The sequence below is a fragment of the Rhinatrema bivittatum genome, chromosome 4, assembly GCF_901001135.1.
Source record: "Rhinatrema bivittatum chromosome 4, aRhiBiv1.1, whole genome shotgun sequence".
In the NCBI taxonomy this organism is placed as follows: Eukaryota; Metazoa; Chordata; class Amphibia; order Gymnophiona; family Rhinatrematidae; genus Rhinatrema; species Rhinatrema bivittatum.
The window spans coordinates 82,041,243-82,057,694 of record NC_042618.1 but is presented as its reverse complement, the minus strand read 5'-3'; the positions used below and the strand labels follow the sequence as shown (position 1 = coordinate 82,057,694).

The window sequence follows — 16,452 nt, the reverse complement described above, 5'->3', positions numbered from 1 at the left end:
GTACCTGTTTGTTTATTTTATTTGTCGAGTTTTATATACTGTCGTTCGGTTTTGCCATCACAACAGTTTACAAGGTTTCGAAGTTTAACAGAGTTTTTCAAAAAGGTTCATTTAAATGGTTAACATAGAATTATAGTTTTACAGAGTTATTAATGTTTTATGAACTTACGGCTCGATACAGCAAGGACGCGTTAGAAAGAGTGCGGCAGTGCCGGGCGCACCCTCGTTTGCCCCACGCACTGTTCTGATCACATACCGCTCGATACTCTATTTAAATTGCTTGCAAATGCAAGCCGCGTTAGGCGAAGCGTTAGGCCCGTGCAACCCATTTTACTGTAAAGGCGCTTAATACAGCGCCTATAACAGTATCCTGGGTGCGCTGGTACCTGTCATTTCAAATGTCATTTGAAATGACATTTGAAATGTCGATAGTGGATGCCATGCAAGTATCTTTGTTCAAACAAATGGTGTTGGAACCCACGAGAGAAGGAGCTATTCTAGACTTAGTGCTCACTAATGGAGATAATGTCTCCGATGTCCAGGTGGGCACCCACCTCAGCACCAGTGATCATCAAACGATATGGTTTAATATCACTAAAAGAATAGGGAAAAGAACCACAAAGACCCGAGTTTTACAGTTCAAAAACACAGACTTTGAGGAAATGGGGAAGTACCTGGAGGAAGAACTAAAAGGATGGGAGAATGAAAGAGATGTGGATCAGCAGTGGACCAATCTAAAAGGAGCAATCACCAAGGCAACTACTCTATATGTTAGAAATGTAAAGAAAAGCAAAAGAAAATTGAAACCTATCTGGTTCTCAAAGGAGGTGGCTGACAAAATTAAAGCTAAAAGAACAGCATACAAGAAATATAAAAGTTCCCAAAGGGAGGAACACAAAGAAGAATATTTGTATCAACTGAGGGAGACAAAGAAATTAATCAAGTTGGCAAAAAGTCAAGCGGAAGAGAGGATTGCCAAGGAGATAAAAAATGGTGACAAAACATTTTTCAGATACATCAGCGAAAAGAGAAAGGTCCAAAGTGGTATAGTGAAATTGAAAGGTGGTAATGATCAATGTATGGAGAGAGATGAAGAAATGGCAGAAATATTAAACGAATACTTCAGCTCTGTGTTCACTAAAGAAGACCCTGGAGAAGGACCATCTTTACACAACAAGAAACTGGAGGGAAGAGGAATAGATGAAAATCCTTTTACAGAAGAGAATGTATGGGAACAGCTAAAGAACCTGAAAGTGGACAAAGCCATGGGGCCTGATGGGATTCATCCAAGGATACTGAGGGAGCTCAGAGATGTTCTGGCGGGTCCGCTGTGTGACCTGTTCAATAGATCCCTAGAAACAGGAGTGGTACCAAGAGATTGGAGAAGAGCGGTGGTGGTCCCGCTTCACAAGAGTGGGAACAGGGAGGAGGCTGGCAACTACAGACCGGTCAGCCTCACTTCGGTGGTGGGAAAAGTAATGGAGTCACTGTTGAAAGAGAGAATAGTGAACTATCTACAGTCAGGAGAATTAATGGACCAGAGGCAACATGGATTCACCAGGGGAAGATCCTGTCAGACAAATCTGATTGACTTTTTTGACTGGGTAACCAAGGAATTGGATCAAGGAAGAGCGCTCGATGTCATCTACTTGGATTTCAGCAAAGCTTTTGATACGGTTCCGCACAGGAGACTGGTGAATAAAACGAGAAGCTTGGGAGTGAGTGCCGAGGTGGTGACCTGGATTGCAAATTGGTTGACGGACAGAAGACAATGTGTGATGGTAAATGGAACTCTCTCTGAAGAGAGAGCGGTTTTAAGCGGTGTACCACAAGGATCGGTTTTTGGGACCGGTCCTGTTCAATATCTTTGTGAGCGACATTGCGGACGGGATAGAAGGTAAGGTTTGTCTTTTTGCGGATGACACTAAGATCTGCAACAGAGTGGACACGCCGGAAGGAGTGGAGAGAATGAGACGGGATCTAAGGAAACTGGAAGAGTGGTCAAAGATATGGCAGCTGAGATTCAATGCCAAGAAGTGCAAAGTCATGCATATGGGGAGTGGAAATCCGAATGAACTGTATTCGATGGGGGGGGAAAGGCTGATGTGCACGGAGCAGGAGAGGGACCTTGGGGTGATGGTGTCTAATGATCTGAAGTCGGCGAAACAATGCGACAAGGCGATAGCTAAAGCCAGAAGAATGCTGGGCTGCATAGAGAGAGGAATATCGAGTAAGAAAAGGGAAGTGATTATTCCCTTGTACAGGTCCTTGGTGAGGCCTCACCTGGAGTACTGTGTTCAGTTCTGGAGACCGTACCTTCAAAAAGACAAAGACAAGATGGAGGCGGTACAGAGAAGGGCGACCAGGAAGGTGGAGGATCTTCATCGGATGACGTATGAGGAGAGATTGAAGAATCTAAATATGTACACCCTGGAGGAAAGGAGGAGCAGAGGTGATATGATACAGACTTTCAGATACTTGAAAGGTGTTAATGATCAAAAGACAATGACAAACCTTTTCCGAAGGAAAAAAATCAGCAGAACCAGGGGTCACGATTTGAAGCTCCAGGGAGGAAGATTCAGAACCAATGTCAGGAAGTATTTCTTCACGGAGAGGGTGGTGGATGCCTGGAATGCCCTTCCGGAGGATGTGGTGAAGACCAGAACTGTGAAGGACTTCAAAGGGGCATGGGATAAACACTGTGGATCCATAAAGTCAAGAGGCTGCCAATGAAGAGTGGGTGACTCGCCAGAATGACGGCTACTGCCTGGAGTCAATACCCTTATTAAATAAACATACACAGGCTTACTGTGACTCCAAAATCGCTCTAAGCTTCAACAGCAAGAGGAAATGTGGAAAAAAGGATTCACACTCACAAAGAGGGGAGTAGCTGGCTTGTTACGGCGGTTACTACCCCAAATCAAATAAGCCTGATACTTCACTTTCAATGCATATACAGCATAGTTCTCTGATTCAACGGCAGGGGAGAAGAAAAACTGATACTTCACACATCCAGAAAAGAGGGTTCGCACTCGCAAAGCAGGGAGTAGCTGGCTTGTTACGGCGGTTACTACCCCAAACCAAATGTGCCTGATACTTCACTTTCGATGCATATCCAGCATAGCTCTCTGCTTCAACGGCATGGGAGAAGAAAATCAACCAATAAGGGCTGTATAACAGTCTGGGTAAAACAAATAAACATGGGTGCAGATTGCTTATTGCGGCGGCTTCTACCCCTAACTAATCAAGCTAGATATTTCACTTGGATGCAGCTCCATCACTGCTCTCTACATTAAAGGTGGGGGTGGAAGGGAAATAGAACCAAGAGCTAAGAGAAACAGATAAGTATGAGAGAGAAAATTTGCGGGGCAGACTAGATGGGCCATTTGGTCTCCTTCTGCCGTCATTTCTATGTTTCTATGTTTCTATGACAGGCACCAGGAAGTGGATCCCAACTTTAACCCATGAAAACCTAAAAACCGAAAATCCCCTCCTCCCGAAGTGGCTCGACGTGCCAACTTACCTTTTGTTGCTTTTCAGCCCCTTTCCTTCTCTGCCGCCCTCCGGAGGGGGCAGCTGGCGGCAAAAGCGGCTTGCAATGTTCCCCCCAGCGCAGGTCCCGGTTCTCCTGGCTTGGCCCTCATCAAATTGTGAAGTCAGGTGAGAGCCCACTGTTCTGTGCTTTTCAGCCCCTTCCCTTCTCTGCCGCCCTCCGGAGGGGGCAGCCGGCGGCGAAAGCGACTTGCAGTGTTCCCCCCTGCGCAGGTCCCGGTTCTCCTGGTTTGGCCCTCATCAAATTGTGAAGTCTGGTGAGAACCCACTGTTCTGTGCCCTCTCCAGTCACAGCACGAGCGGAGCGAAGTGAAGAGTACTTTCATTGGCCTGAGCGCCCGTCAATTTGGGCGCTCCAGCCAATGAAAGCACATAGACGGGCGTGCTTTCATTGGCTGAGCGCCCGTCAATTTGGGCGCACATGGACTTGCGCGCGTGACGTCACAGCGTGCGTCACGCACGCCCGTCTATGTGCTTTCATTGGCTGGAGCGCCCAAATTGACGGGCGCTCAGGCCAATGAAAGTACACTTCGCTTCACTCGCGCCGTGACTGGAGAGGGCACAGAACAGTGGGCTCTCACCTGACTTCACAATTTGATGAGGGCCAAGCCAGGAGAACTGGGACCTGTGTGGGGGGGGAACTCTGCAAGCCGCTTTCGCCGCCAGCTCCCCCCTCCGGAGGGCGGCAGAGAAGGGAAGGGGCTGAAAAGCACAGAACAGTGGGCTCTCACCTGACTTCACAATTTGATGAGGGCCGAGCCAGGAGAACTGGGACCTGCGCGGGGGGGGAACACTGCAAGCCGCTTTCGCCGCCAGCTGCCCCCTCCGGAGGACGGCAGAGAAGGGAAGGAGCTGAAAGCAACAAAAAGTAATGTCGAGTCGCTTCGGGAGGAGGGGATTTTAGGTTTTTAGAGGTTTCCTTTTGGGGGAAAGTTTGCCGTCTACCGTTACCCCTGCCTCTAACGCAGGGGTAAGGGTAGGCGGTAAGTTAGCAGGTTAAACGCGTGGCAAAACAGCAGGGTAAAATAGCGATAGTCGGGGCACGCGTTACTGTATGGGAGGGATTAGCTAATTCGATCGTTTACATTTAATATACATGCCGCGTGCGGAAGGGGTTACCCGGTGATTTAAAGAGGCGGTAAGAATGGGTTAAAGGGGATTGTGTATTGCAGGAAGGGCTAACGCGGCCGGAAAGTGAGTAGAAAGCGGGTTAGGAGCGGGGTAACCGCGACCCACTTTACTGTATCGGCCTGTTAGTTTGTAGGATAGATTATACATGTTTCGGTTAATTGTTATGTTATTTTTTCTTACATTGGTTCAAATATATTTTTTGCATAGTGTCAATGGGAGTAGGGTGGTGATTTAGAGTCATTGGGTGAATTGGTAGGCTTTGGTAAACATCCAGGTTTTTAGATCTTTTTTGAAAGTTTTTAAGTTTTCTTGTGTTCTTAGTTCAGTTGGGAGGGTGTTCCAGAGTTTAGGGCTTCCTAATGAGATTGATCTCTTTTGAGTTGAGGTGTGTTCTTTAGAGCGAGCAGGAGGAATCTTAAGTAGTCCTTTATTTGCTGATCTGAGGTTTCTGTTTGGACAATGCAGTTTTATGGAAGAGCTTAGCCAGTTTGTTTGTTTTTCGTATATTGTTTTGTGTAGTATGGATAGTATTTTATATTCAATCCTAAATTTTATTAGGAGCCAGTGAAGTGCTATAAGTGTAGGAGTGATGTGATCATGTTTTTTTGATCTGGTGAGTATTCTTGCAGTTGTGTTTTGTAGGATTTGGAGTGGTCGGATGGTGTTAAGAGGTAAGTTGGATAGTAGGGAGTTGGAGTAATCTAGGTTGGAGAAGATGAGTAGTTGAAGGGACTGATCTGAAGTCACTAGGGGAGAGGAAATGTTTTAGTTGACGTAGTGTTAGAAGTTTGTGATATCTATCTTTGATTTTAGTTGTGATGTGGTTCTTGAAGGAAAGTTCTTTGTCAATTATGACTCCAAGGTTGCATGCATGATTGACCGGAGAGATAGCCACTTTTTGGTTCATTAGGTTGAGTGTTGTTGTTTTTTCTATCTGATTATTATTTGTCTTATCGAAGTTTAGTATGAGTTTCATGTTGGTTAGTAGCTGTTTTATTTTCTTTAGGTAAGTAGCTGTTTTTTTGTAGGTTTCTTCCAATGAGTTGTTTATTGGGATTAATATTTGAATGTCATCTGCATATATGAAGTGGGTCAGATTAAGGTTTGAGAAGAAGTGGCATATCGGAAGCAGGTAAATGTTGAAGAGTGTCGCTGATAGAGCTGAACTTTGGGGGACTACGGTTTCTAAGGTGGGTTTTTTTGTTTTTTTTGAAAGGGTGTCATTGATCCATACTTGGTAGGTTCTTTGTGATAGATATGATGTGAACCATTGTAGGGTTTTTTTCTTTTGCACCAATTTCTGATAGTCGTTCAATCATGATAGAGTGGTTTACCGTGACAAAGGCTGCTGATAGGTCAAGTAGAACTAGAAGGTAGCTTGGTCCGTTTTCGAAACCTTTGAGTATCGTGACGTTTAAGGATAGTAGTAGAATCTCTGTGTTCATTTGTTTCCTGAAGCCAAATTGTGTGGGTAGAAGGATGTTGTTTTCTTCAAGGTGGTCGCTGAAACGGGAGTGGATAATTTTCTCGATTTTGGCAGTGAACGGTAGGTTTGATTTGGGTCGATAGTTCAGTGGGTTTTCAGGATCCAGGTTGTTCTTTTTCAGTATGGGTTTGATAATTGCTGATTTTAGGCATTCTGGATAGTTTCCTTCGGTGAGGGAAAGGTTTACGATTTCATTTATTGTTTTGGTTATTGATGGTTCAATATTTTTGATCGTTGTTATGGGAATGGAGTCAATAGGGTGTTTAGCTGGGTTAATTTTTTTTTATGATCATTTGGATTTCCAGTGAAGATGCTGTCTCAAAGTTTGGTCAACTTAATGTTTGAAATTTTTTTTATTTTCTGGACTTGTGAGTTGTTGTTGAGGTTGTTGTTTATGAGGTTTTTGATTTTTTTTTGTTAAAGAATTCTGCGAAATCGTTGCTTGTGATCTTGGACGTTGATAACTGGTTGTCATTGAATGATTTGGTTAGGCTTTTTATGATATTGAAAAGCATCTTTGGGTTATGTTGGTATTTGTTTATTTTATTTGAGTAGAAGTCTTTTTGTTTTGTTTTGTGGATGAGTTTTTTATCTGCTAGTTGTACTCTGTATGCGTTAAGTAGAAAGGTTGATGTATTGTTGTTCTTCCAGTTTTTCTCTTTTTTTCTGAGTTCACGTTTGGCTGCTCTGATGTTGTCATTATACCATTAGTTATGATGTTTTGGGTTTTTTATTGTTTTTTTTATGATGGGGTTTATCTTATCTGCTACAGTTTTAGTGATTGTGAGCCAAGACGAAGTTGCATTCTCTGCATTTGAAAGGTCTATGTTTGTAAATTTTCTTGGAGTGTTTCAGTATGAAAAGGTGGTCGGTATGAGAAGGATTTAGGTGGGTTTTTTATTGTAGTAAAATTACGGTTTGAAAATAAATTTGCTTGGATTATGGAGTGATCCAACCAGGGTATCTTCTTGATTTTTATTTGGTGGTTTGTCCGTATGTCAGTATTTATTTATTTATTTATTTATTTTGGATTTTTATATACCGACATTCTTACATTACATGTAAATCATACCGGTTTACATAGAACAAATAACAGCTGGAGAATAATTCCATAGTCTGATACAGTGAACAATTACAAATTAAACTTGTTAACAAAATAAAAAGGGTACATAACTTGGATAAGGTTTATATAACAGAAAATGTACAAAAAAGATATTAAATGAGGCACCAAGGGTTGCACGAAGGGGAGCACAAAGGGGACGTCGTGGGAGGGGGCGTGGTCTCTCTCGCGATGACATCTCACCTCCCGATGTTGTAGTTTCCTCTCAGTTCCTTTTCTTTTTTTTAACTTTATGATGGAAATTAAAGTTACTGCGGGGGCCCTAGATGTAAATGGGCCTCCGCGCCCGGCGGCAAGGCGCCCCTCAACCGCTGACGAAGGTCTCCGTGACGTCAGAAGATGAGGTCAAGTGTGTGACCAGCTTTGTGCGTTGGTCCGTTGATGATTTGACTAAGGCCTAGTGATGAGAGTGCGTCAATGATTGAGGAACATGTGGGGGAGTGGGGGATGGAATCTATATGTATTTGAAATCACCAAGGATGATTATGAGTTTATTGATAGATATTTTGGTCAAGAAGAATTCAATAAGTGGTGAACAGTTCTGATCAAGTGTATTGGGGGGCAGTCTATCAGACAGATTTGTAGTTTTTGTGAGTCAAATAGTGCAATTTCCAGTGGGCTGTAGTTATTAGTTGGGAGTAATTTCATTTGTAGGTTTTTTTTGATGAGTAGCAATAGGCCTCCACCTTTCTTTTTTGGTCTGGGGATTGAGAAGGTTCTGTAGAAAGGGTTGTTGATTTGGTTGATTAGTACTGTCTGTGTTTTTTATCCATGTTTCAGTGATTGCTATGAAATCCGGCTTGTCATCTTGAAGTAGGTCGTTGATAATGGATATTTTCTTTATTATGGATTGTGCATTAAATAGCATGAATGATAGTGCTAAGTAGCTGCTGTATGTTTTTGTGTTGTTGTGATTTAAGGTAGAGTGTTGGTATTTGTGGTTCTTCTTTGTTTTCTTGCTTGTGTGGACCATGGTGGAAGCCATTTTGTTCCAGCTCATGATGCAGGAGGATGCTAGGCACAAGGTGCTGGAAGTCCTCCAGTTTGTGGATGCTCCGAAGGAGGTTGTGGCTGTCCCAGTCCATGAAATCTTTAAGGAGTTGCTCCTGAGAATTTGGGAATATCCCCTCACGGTGCCGCCTGTAAATAGAAGGCAGATGGGGTGTATCTGGTCCAGCATGCCACTGGCTTTGAGAAACATCAGCTCCCCCACCAGTCAGTAGTGGTTGAGTCTGAACTTATAAAGACCATGCCACTAACTTTGAGAAACGTCAGCTCCCCACCAGTCAGTGTCGGTTGAGACCGCACTTATAATGGTCAAGCGCTCCTGGACCCATGCCTCACCTCCCTTGTGTAGGGAAGAGTGCTGGATGCTCTAGGTAGTATAAAGTCTTTCAGGATGCCATGCTGATCACCCGAATTGTCTCCTACCAACTCTATATGATGCAGTACTACCATAACCTCTGGAAACAGTTTCAGGAGGTGGCTGACCGGCTGACCCAGCAGCATCAGGAAGCTTTATTGGCCGTCACACATCAGGGCCTTGAGTGCGGGAAGCATGAGGTGCGCTCCACCTACGATATGTTTGAGACTGTGGCAAGAGTTGCGGCTGCCAGGATTGGCATCCACAGGATGACTTGGCTCCGGACCTCCAGCCAGAGCTGCAAGAGAGGCTCGCTGACTTGCCATGTACTGGCGAGAATCTCTTTGGAGATAAAAGTGAGGGTTGTGGTGGCTCAGTTGCGAGACCAACACCAGACCCTCCAGCATCTTTATGCCAGTACCTCTGACCCGCCGTCTTTGGCCAGGAGGTTGGCACATCAAGGACCACAGCGTTCCATCTGTTGTCAGCAGAAGTATTACCCATCTGCAAAGGGTGAGCTCTCAGGGGCTGTTCCAGGCAGCAACGAGCTCCCAAGCCACAGCCAGCATTCCAGCCAAGCTTCACTACAGGGTTTTGACCAGAGGGAAGGGAGCAAGAACCAGCCCCCTGTCCCCGTGCAGTGGGACCCCCCGGTCGGAGGTTGGCTGCGATTCTTTGCGGATCGATGGCCTGGGATCACCTCAGACCAGTGGGTTCTGTCCATCGTTCAGCAGGGATACAGGCTAAATCTGTTGGGTGTTCTGCTAGGTTCTCCTCCAAATCCTTTTGGGGGCCATCAGTGTGTCAGGAGATCCTCGTGGCGGAGCTCTCTGCCCTAGTAACATCCAGGGCGGTCGAGCTTATCCCACCAGAGCAGTGGGGACGAGGTTTCTACTCCCAGTATTTTCAGATTCAACAGAAATTTGGGGATCTCCATCCCAACCTGGATCTGAGGGCCTTGAACAGGTTTCTAAAATGAGAAAGTCAAGATGGTCTCTCTGAGCACCCTGATTCCCCTTTTACAAAAAGGGGACTGGCTATGCTCCCTCTATTTAAAAGACGCCTATATCCACATAGAGATCTTCCTAGGTCACAGGAAGCAAGGTGAGTGGGCCTTGCACAGTCTGGATTGTAAAAGAACTTTAGCCAGAGTGGACAGAAGGTCATAGGAAATTCACGCAACTCTTCATCTCTTTTGACAGGAATAGATTGGGAGTTGCCGTTGGTAAGCAGACACTGCCCAATTGGATAGCCTATTGCGTCTCATTCTCTTATACACAGGCGGGCCTACAGCTTGGAGGTCATGTTCAGGCTCATTCTGTCAGAGCCATGGCAATTTTGGTGGCTTACTTGAGGGCAGTTCCTATGGAGGAGATTTGCAAGACTGCAACGCGGAGTTCGCGCCTTGCTGTTGTCTGGATGGGTATGGCCGACATGATATTAGATTCGGCCAGTCTGTTCTCAGGAATCTCTTTCAGCTCTAAACTCAACTCTTCCTGCCTAGGCCCCTTGTATCGGGTTCAGACTGTCTCCCTCTGTTATCAACAGCACTGCTGCTGTTGTGCCCATTGGCACGTGGTTAGGTGTCTGTTGGTCTTTTTGTTTTCAGGGACACCCTCTAGCTAGGGATTCACCCATGTGTGAGGACTACCATCCTGCTTGTCCTAGGAGAAAGCAGAGTTGCTTATATCTAACAGGTGTTCTCCTGGACAGCATGATGTTAGTCTTCATGAAGCCCGCCCACCACCCTGCATAGTTGGGTTTCATCTATGTTTGTTATTTTATTTTTTCGTAATTCTGAGACTGAAGAGGGATCCCGCGTGGACATGAAGATTAGGGCATGCTGAGCATGCTCCGTGTCAGTCAAGTTCTAGAAACTTTGACAGAAGTTTTCCATGCCAGACTCCATCTGATGATATCACCCATGTGTGAGGACTAACATCCTGCTGTCCTAGGAGAACACCTGTTACAGTAAGCAACTCTGCTTTCTTGTAGGTTCCCTTGAGAAAACTACAGTCTCAGGAAGGAAAGAGAGAGAATCCCTGGCAATAGAAAACCCAGAGAAGAAGGGAAGCAGGCCATCCTCTGCGCTACAGCACAGTAAGTTTGCAGGCATTCTTTCCAGTGAAATCTTGTATGAATGATGTGGTCTGTCTGTATCCGTTTTCATGTGTGCATGCACAGACAGCTTATGTGGCTAAAATTCCTGGCTACAGCCAGAAAAATAGGCACCCAAAGCTCCAAGAGCAGGAAATGTATGCAAGTAGTTTTTCATAGCCAGGAATTCTATACACAGAAACTATACACTCAACAGCATATGAAAAAGGACACAAAAAGGGAAAAGCAGGAGGAGCTTCCAGCCATAACATCTGACCACAGCTGGAATACACATCCCACACATTCGTCCCACAAAACACACACATTACCCTAGTGGCAGTAGACAAATAGGTTTCCTTTGCCCCACCCAGTCACACATGCAGCCCCTCCAAAACACACATCCCGTAACATAAGAATATAAGATGTGAAATTCTGGGTCAGAGCAAAGGTCCACCAAGCCCAGCATCTTGTCTTAGACAGTGACTACTCTGGGTCCTCAGGAAAGTACCGGGCAAATCCCAAAGTGCAGATCAAATAAGCAGTAATTCTCCAGTTCCACCTGACTAATAATTTATTTAGGGATTTTTCCTCCAAAAAATTACCATACCACTTTTAACCTCCGCTATGCTGGATGCCTTGACTACATCCTCCAGCAACAAATTCCACAGTTTAATTGTGCACTGAGTGAAAAAAATACTTTCTCCAATTTGTTTTAAATATGCTGCCTGTTAGTTTCATGGCGTATTCCCTAATCTCCTAGTGTTATTTAAAAGGTAAATAACCATTTCCTGGCGTGTAGCCAGATGGACTCAGAACGAATGGGTATAGTATGCTCGTGCTAGCAGTTGGAGACCGATCTGACGTCAGCACGGGTATATATACCCCCACAGGAAGCGTAGCAACTCAGTAATTTCCGTCTCCAAAGCAGTTTGGAGAGCCTGCACGCTCACTGAGCGTGTTTCCAATCTACTTTCTACTTTCTTCTTACTAAATTTCTACTGCAACATCGAGCCTCGCACTCCTGCGGTGATACCCTTGGGGTCCCTCCCCCAGTAGAGTTTCCCGGGGTGATTTCCGTGATCCCCCGGAGGTGTAAGACCTCGGTCCGGTGGCCAAATCGTGGCAGGGACGTAGCCCCCGGGCGAGGCTCGGGCGTGGCGAGTGAGGCGCCTCGGTCCCGGCGTGGACGAGGCAGCGGGTGCATATCCTCAAACGCGGCGGTGAAGGTTCTTGCCCTCTTCCCCCGCAGCCGGAGACCGCCCGGGTTCCTGCTGGGAAGCGCCGAGGATCAGGTAAGGCGTACATCTCTTACTTTTGGTCTCCGAGGAACCGAGGATCGGCGGCGTGGCCTGTGGGCGGCACGCCGTGGAGGGCGCCATTTTGTGGGCCTTGTTCAGGTATTGAGCGCCCGTGATAGGCGCCTGTTTATGACTAAGCGCATGTTATATACATCATTGTGCGTATATTGCTAACCGCTTATTGCTGAGAGCATATTGAATACCATTGAGCTTGTATTGCTAACTGCTTATTGCTGAGAGCATATTGAATACCATTGAGCGTGTATTGCTAACCGCTTATTGCTGAGAGCATATTGAATGCCATTGAGCATGTATTGCTCACCGCTTATTGCTGAGAGCATATTGAATGCCATTGAGCATGTATTGCTCACCGCTTATTGCTGAGAGCATATTGAATACCATTGAGCGTGTATTGCTAACCGCTTATTGCTGAGAGCATATTGAATATCATTGAGCGTCTATTGCTGACCACATATTATTGTGCGCCTGTTATATTAAGCGTATATTGCTGCCGCATATTATTGTGCGCCTGTTATATTAAGCGTATATTGCTGCCGCATATTATTGTGCGCCTGTTCTATTAAGCGTATATTGCTGCCGCATATCATTAAGCGCATACTTTTCAATGGAACAGAACACCTCAGCGTCTTCAGTGGGGGCGCCTCCTGCCTCCAGCATTAAAGCCCTCGGCCTCTGCTCCGCATGCCAGCTTCGAGCCACGCACAGTGAAGAGCCAGACTCCCTATGTGCCCAATGTGAGGAGGCCGTGGGACCCTCGGGCCAGGACCAGTCTCAGCCACGGTTTGCTGACAGTTCCCCAGGGGCTACCCCGTATTTAGCGGGCAGTCTCGACCAATCTGGAATCCCGGGGGATCTTGTACCCCGGTGATTAGAGACCGCTTTCATTTCCTGGGTCGATCTCTTTAAGGGGATTCATGCCTTTGTACAGATGCAAACGGCTTCCCATCCAGGCCCTGCGGTTCCTGCTGTTCCTGCTGTTTCTACTGTTCCTGCTGTGGCTGCGACTAAGGCGGCTGCTGCGGCTGCTGTTGCGGTTACGGCTCCAGCGGATCCTGTTCCTGGACCCTCACGCCTTTATCGTGGGCGGGACCTCCCGCCACTAGACAGTCCGGATCTGTCAGACCAGGAGGTTTCACCGGACGAGTCCGAACTCCCGGACGAAGGGGAACTTCCTTCAGGGATTGAGCCATATAGAACCATGAGGCGGTTCTTTCCTAAAGAGGATCTCTCCGACCTGGTGTCTCAGTGCCTGGCGGAGTTGGATATTACAGGTCCCAGCGCTACAGTACCCTCTGCGCAGAACCCCCTGCTGGAAGGTCTTCGTCCTTCAGCCTGCCATTTTCCATTCTTGCAAGCAGCACAACAACTGATAGATTTAGAATGGGCTGCACCAGCGGCTTCATTCAAAGGGGGTCGGGCCCTGACAGGCATGTACCCCCTGGCACCGGCTATCCAGGAGCTGCTGGCGAGCCCTCAGGTGGACGCCTTGATTAGCGCTGTGGTCAAGCGCACTACCATTCCAGTTGAAGGGGGGGCGGCCCTCAAGGAGCCTCATGACCGGCGACTGGACGCCATTCTGAAACAGACTTTTGAGGTGGCAGCTCTATCTTTGCGGATCGCAACCTGCTGCACAGTAGTGACACGTTCCTATTTGTCACAGGTCAGGAACAACGCTCCAGCAGCAGACATGGAGTCAGCTCTCTCGTTCCTCACGGATGCTGCATCAGACCTAGTCCGGACAACAGCCAAGGGGATTTCATCCTCCGCAGCCGCCAGGAGGCAGCTCTGGATCCGGAAATGGTCAGCCGATGCGCCTTCGAAGACATGCCTCACCAGATTGCCCTTTAAGGGCTCTTTCCTGTTTGGCAGCGACCTTGATAAACTGACCAGCACATGGGGCGCCTCTCCAGTACCTCGACTGCTGGAAGATCGGTTCAGAAGGAACCAGCGCGCCTTTCCAAGGCCCTCCAGGGGTCGAAGCTCCCAGCGCTTCATTCCCTACAGGAGTCGCTACCAGGCACCTCGTCCTCAGGCCCGGAATCAGTCCATTCGGCCCAAGCAGCGCAGGAGGGGAGCAGGCCCGGGCTCAGGTCCCAGCCGCACCTCACAATGAGAATCCGCCGATTCATCTGGGGGACGGAGCCATAGGGGGCAGGTTAACCCTCTTCTACCCCAGATGGGTTGAGATTACATCGGACCAGTGGGTCCTCGCCATCATCCGAGAGGGCTATTATCTGGACTTTCATCACCTCCCTCCGGACAAGTTTGTGGAATCTTCATGTCCCATACACAAGAAGGCAGCATTGGAAGCTACCCTGGTGAGGCTCCTGCCCTTGAAAGCCATCATCCCAGTACCTGCATGGGAAGTGAATTCTGGACACTATTCCATCTATTTCATGGTACCCAAGAAAGGGGGCACCTTTCGGCCTGTACTGGACCTCAAGTCAGTCAATCGATACTTAAGGGTCCCGAGGTTTCGCATGGAAACTCTGTGCTCCGTCAAGACCGCAGTACAGCCAGGAGAATTCCTCACGGCCTTAGACTTGTATGAAGCCTACCTGCACATCCCGATCCATCCGGATCATCAGCGCTACCTCCGCTTCAAGGTTCTAGGACGCCACTTTCAATTCCGGGCTCTGCCCTTCGGGTTGGCCATGTCACTGCGGACCTTCACCAAGGTGGTCGTAGTGGTAGCAGCGGCACTCAGACGGGAAGGAATTCTGGTCCATCCCTACCTAGACGATTGGCTGATCAGGGCGAAATCACGAGAGGAGAGCCATCGGACAACCGACAGAGTGATCGCCCTTCTGGAAAGCTTGGGCTGGGTAATCAACCTCAGCAAGAGCTGCCTACAGCCTTCCCAGTCGCTGGAATACCTGGGAGTACAGTTCGACACCCAGGCAGACACAGTCAGTCTCACTACCAAGAGAAGGTCAAAACTTCAGACGCATATCCGGTACTTGATTGGGAGCCAGTCGGCCCATAGCTTGGGATTATCTGCAGGTTCTCGGCCTCATGGCATCCACCCTGGAAGTGGTACCTTGGGCAAGGGCCCATATGAGACCTCTACAACACTCCCTGCTCTCTCGCTGGAGCCCCCGTCTACGGAACTATTCCACGCACTTATCTCTGCCTGCCAGAGTACGGACCCAGTTACGGTGGTGGTTGCAGTCCAACCACATGAGCAGGGGGTCGAAGATGTCCCCCCCCCCCCCCCACGTGGACTCTGCTCACCACAGATGCCAGCCTGAGCGGCTGGGGAGCACACTGCAAAGGACTTACCGTACAAGGGCGGTGGAACAGAGAAGAGTCAGCGTGGAACATCAACCGTCTAGAGGCTCGGGCAGTCCGATTGGCATGCCTTCGATTTGCTCACAGACTGCAGAACAGAGCAGTCAGAGTGATGTCCGACAACGCCACCACGGTGGCATACATCAACAGTCAGGGCGGAACCAGAAGCCGACAGGTATCTCTGGAGATCGCCCCACTGATGGCTTGGGCAGAGGTGAATCTTCAGGACATCTCCGCCTTCCACATTGCCGGGAAGGACAACACCACGGCAGACTTCCTCAGCAGAGAAAGCCTAAATCCGGGAGAGTGGCAGCTGTCACCCACAGCCTTCCAGATGATTGTGGATCACTGGGGGATTCCAGACATGGATTTACTGGCAGACAAGTCCAATGCTCAAGTACCCAGATACTTCAGCCGCAAGCGCGACCCGTTCTCACACGGAATCGATGCCCTGGTTCAGCCATGGCCTCCGGGGACTCTGCTATACGCCTTTCCTCCATGGCCTCTGCTGGGCGCCATCATCCACAAGATTCAGAAACACCAGGGCCTAGTTCTTCTAGTGGCACCAGACTGGCCAAGGAGACCCTGGTACGCGGACATGAGAAGACTACTGGCAGGGGAGCCTCTTCCCCTGCCTCCTCTCAGGGACCTTCTACGTCAAGGTCCTATCCTCCATGAGGATCCGGCTCAATTCTCTCTTACGGTCTGGCCATTGAGAGGGCTAGACTGAAGAAAAGAGGTTACTCGGAGCCCGTGATAGATACACTCCTCCGAGCTCACAAGTTTTCCACATCCCTCACCTACGTAAGGATCTGGAGAGTATTTGAAGCATGGTGCGACACTCATGACACCAATCCACATGCGACCACAATCCCTATTGTGTTGGATTTCCTGCAAGATGGACTTCAGAAGGGTCTCTCCCTCAGCTCCATCAAGGTTCAGGTGGCTGCACTGTCTTGCTACGGTCCCAGGAGGGATGGCATCTGGGTGCTTGGCTCCATTGCCAAGCACCCAGATGTTTCTCGCTTCCTGAAAGGAGTCAAGCATATTCGTCCGCCACTGAAGTGGCCTGTGCCCTTATGGAACCTCAACC

General features: G+C 48.0%; 1 protein-coding gene across 1 annotated transcript in view; it reads left to right on the top strand.

Annotated features, from left to right (window-relative positions):
- The window catches only part of TTLL5 (tubulin tyrosine ligase like 5), a 798,469-nt gene that overhangs the window by 624,528 nt on the left and 157,489 nt on the right, over positions 1-16,452 (top strand). The window contains 1 exon segment of the mRNA XM_029598396.1: positions 10,648-10,752. Within this exon segment, the coding sequence (XP_029454256.1) occupies positions 10,648-10,752 (105 nt within the window).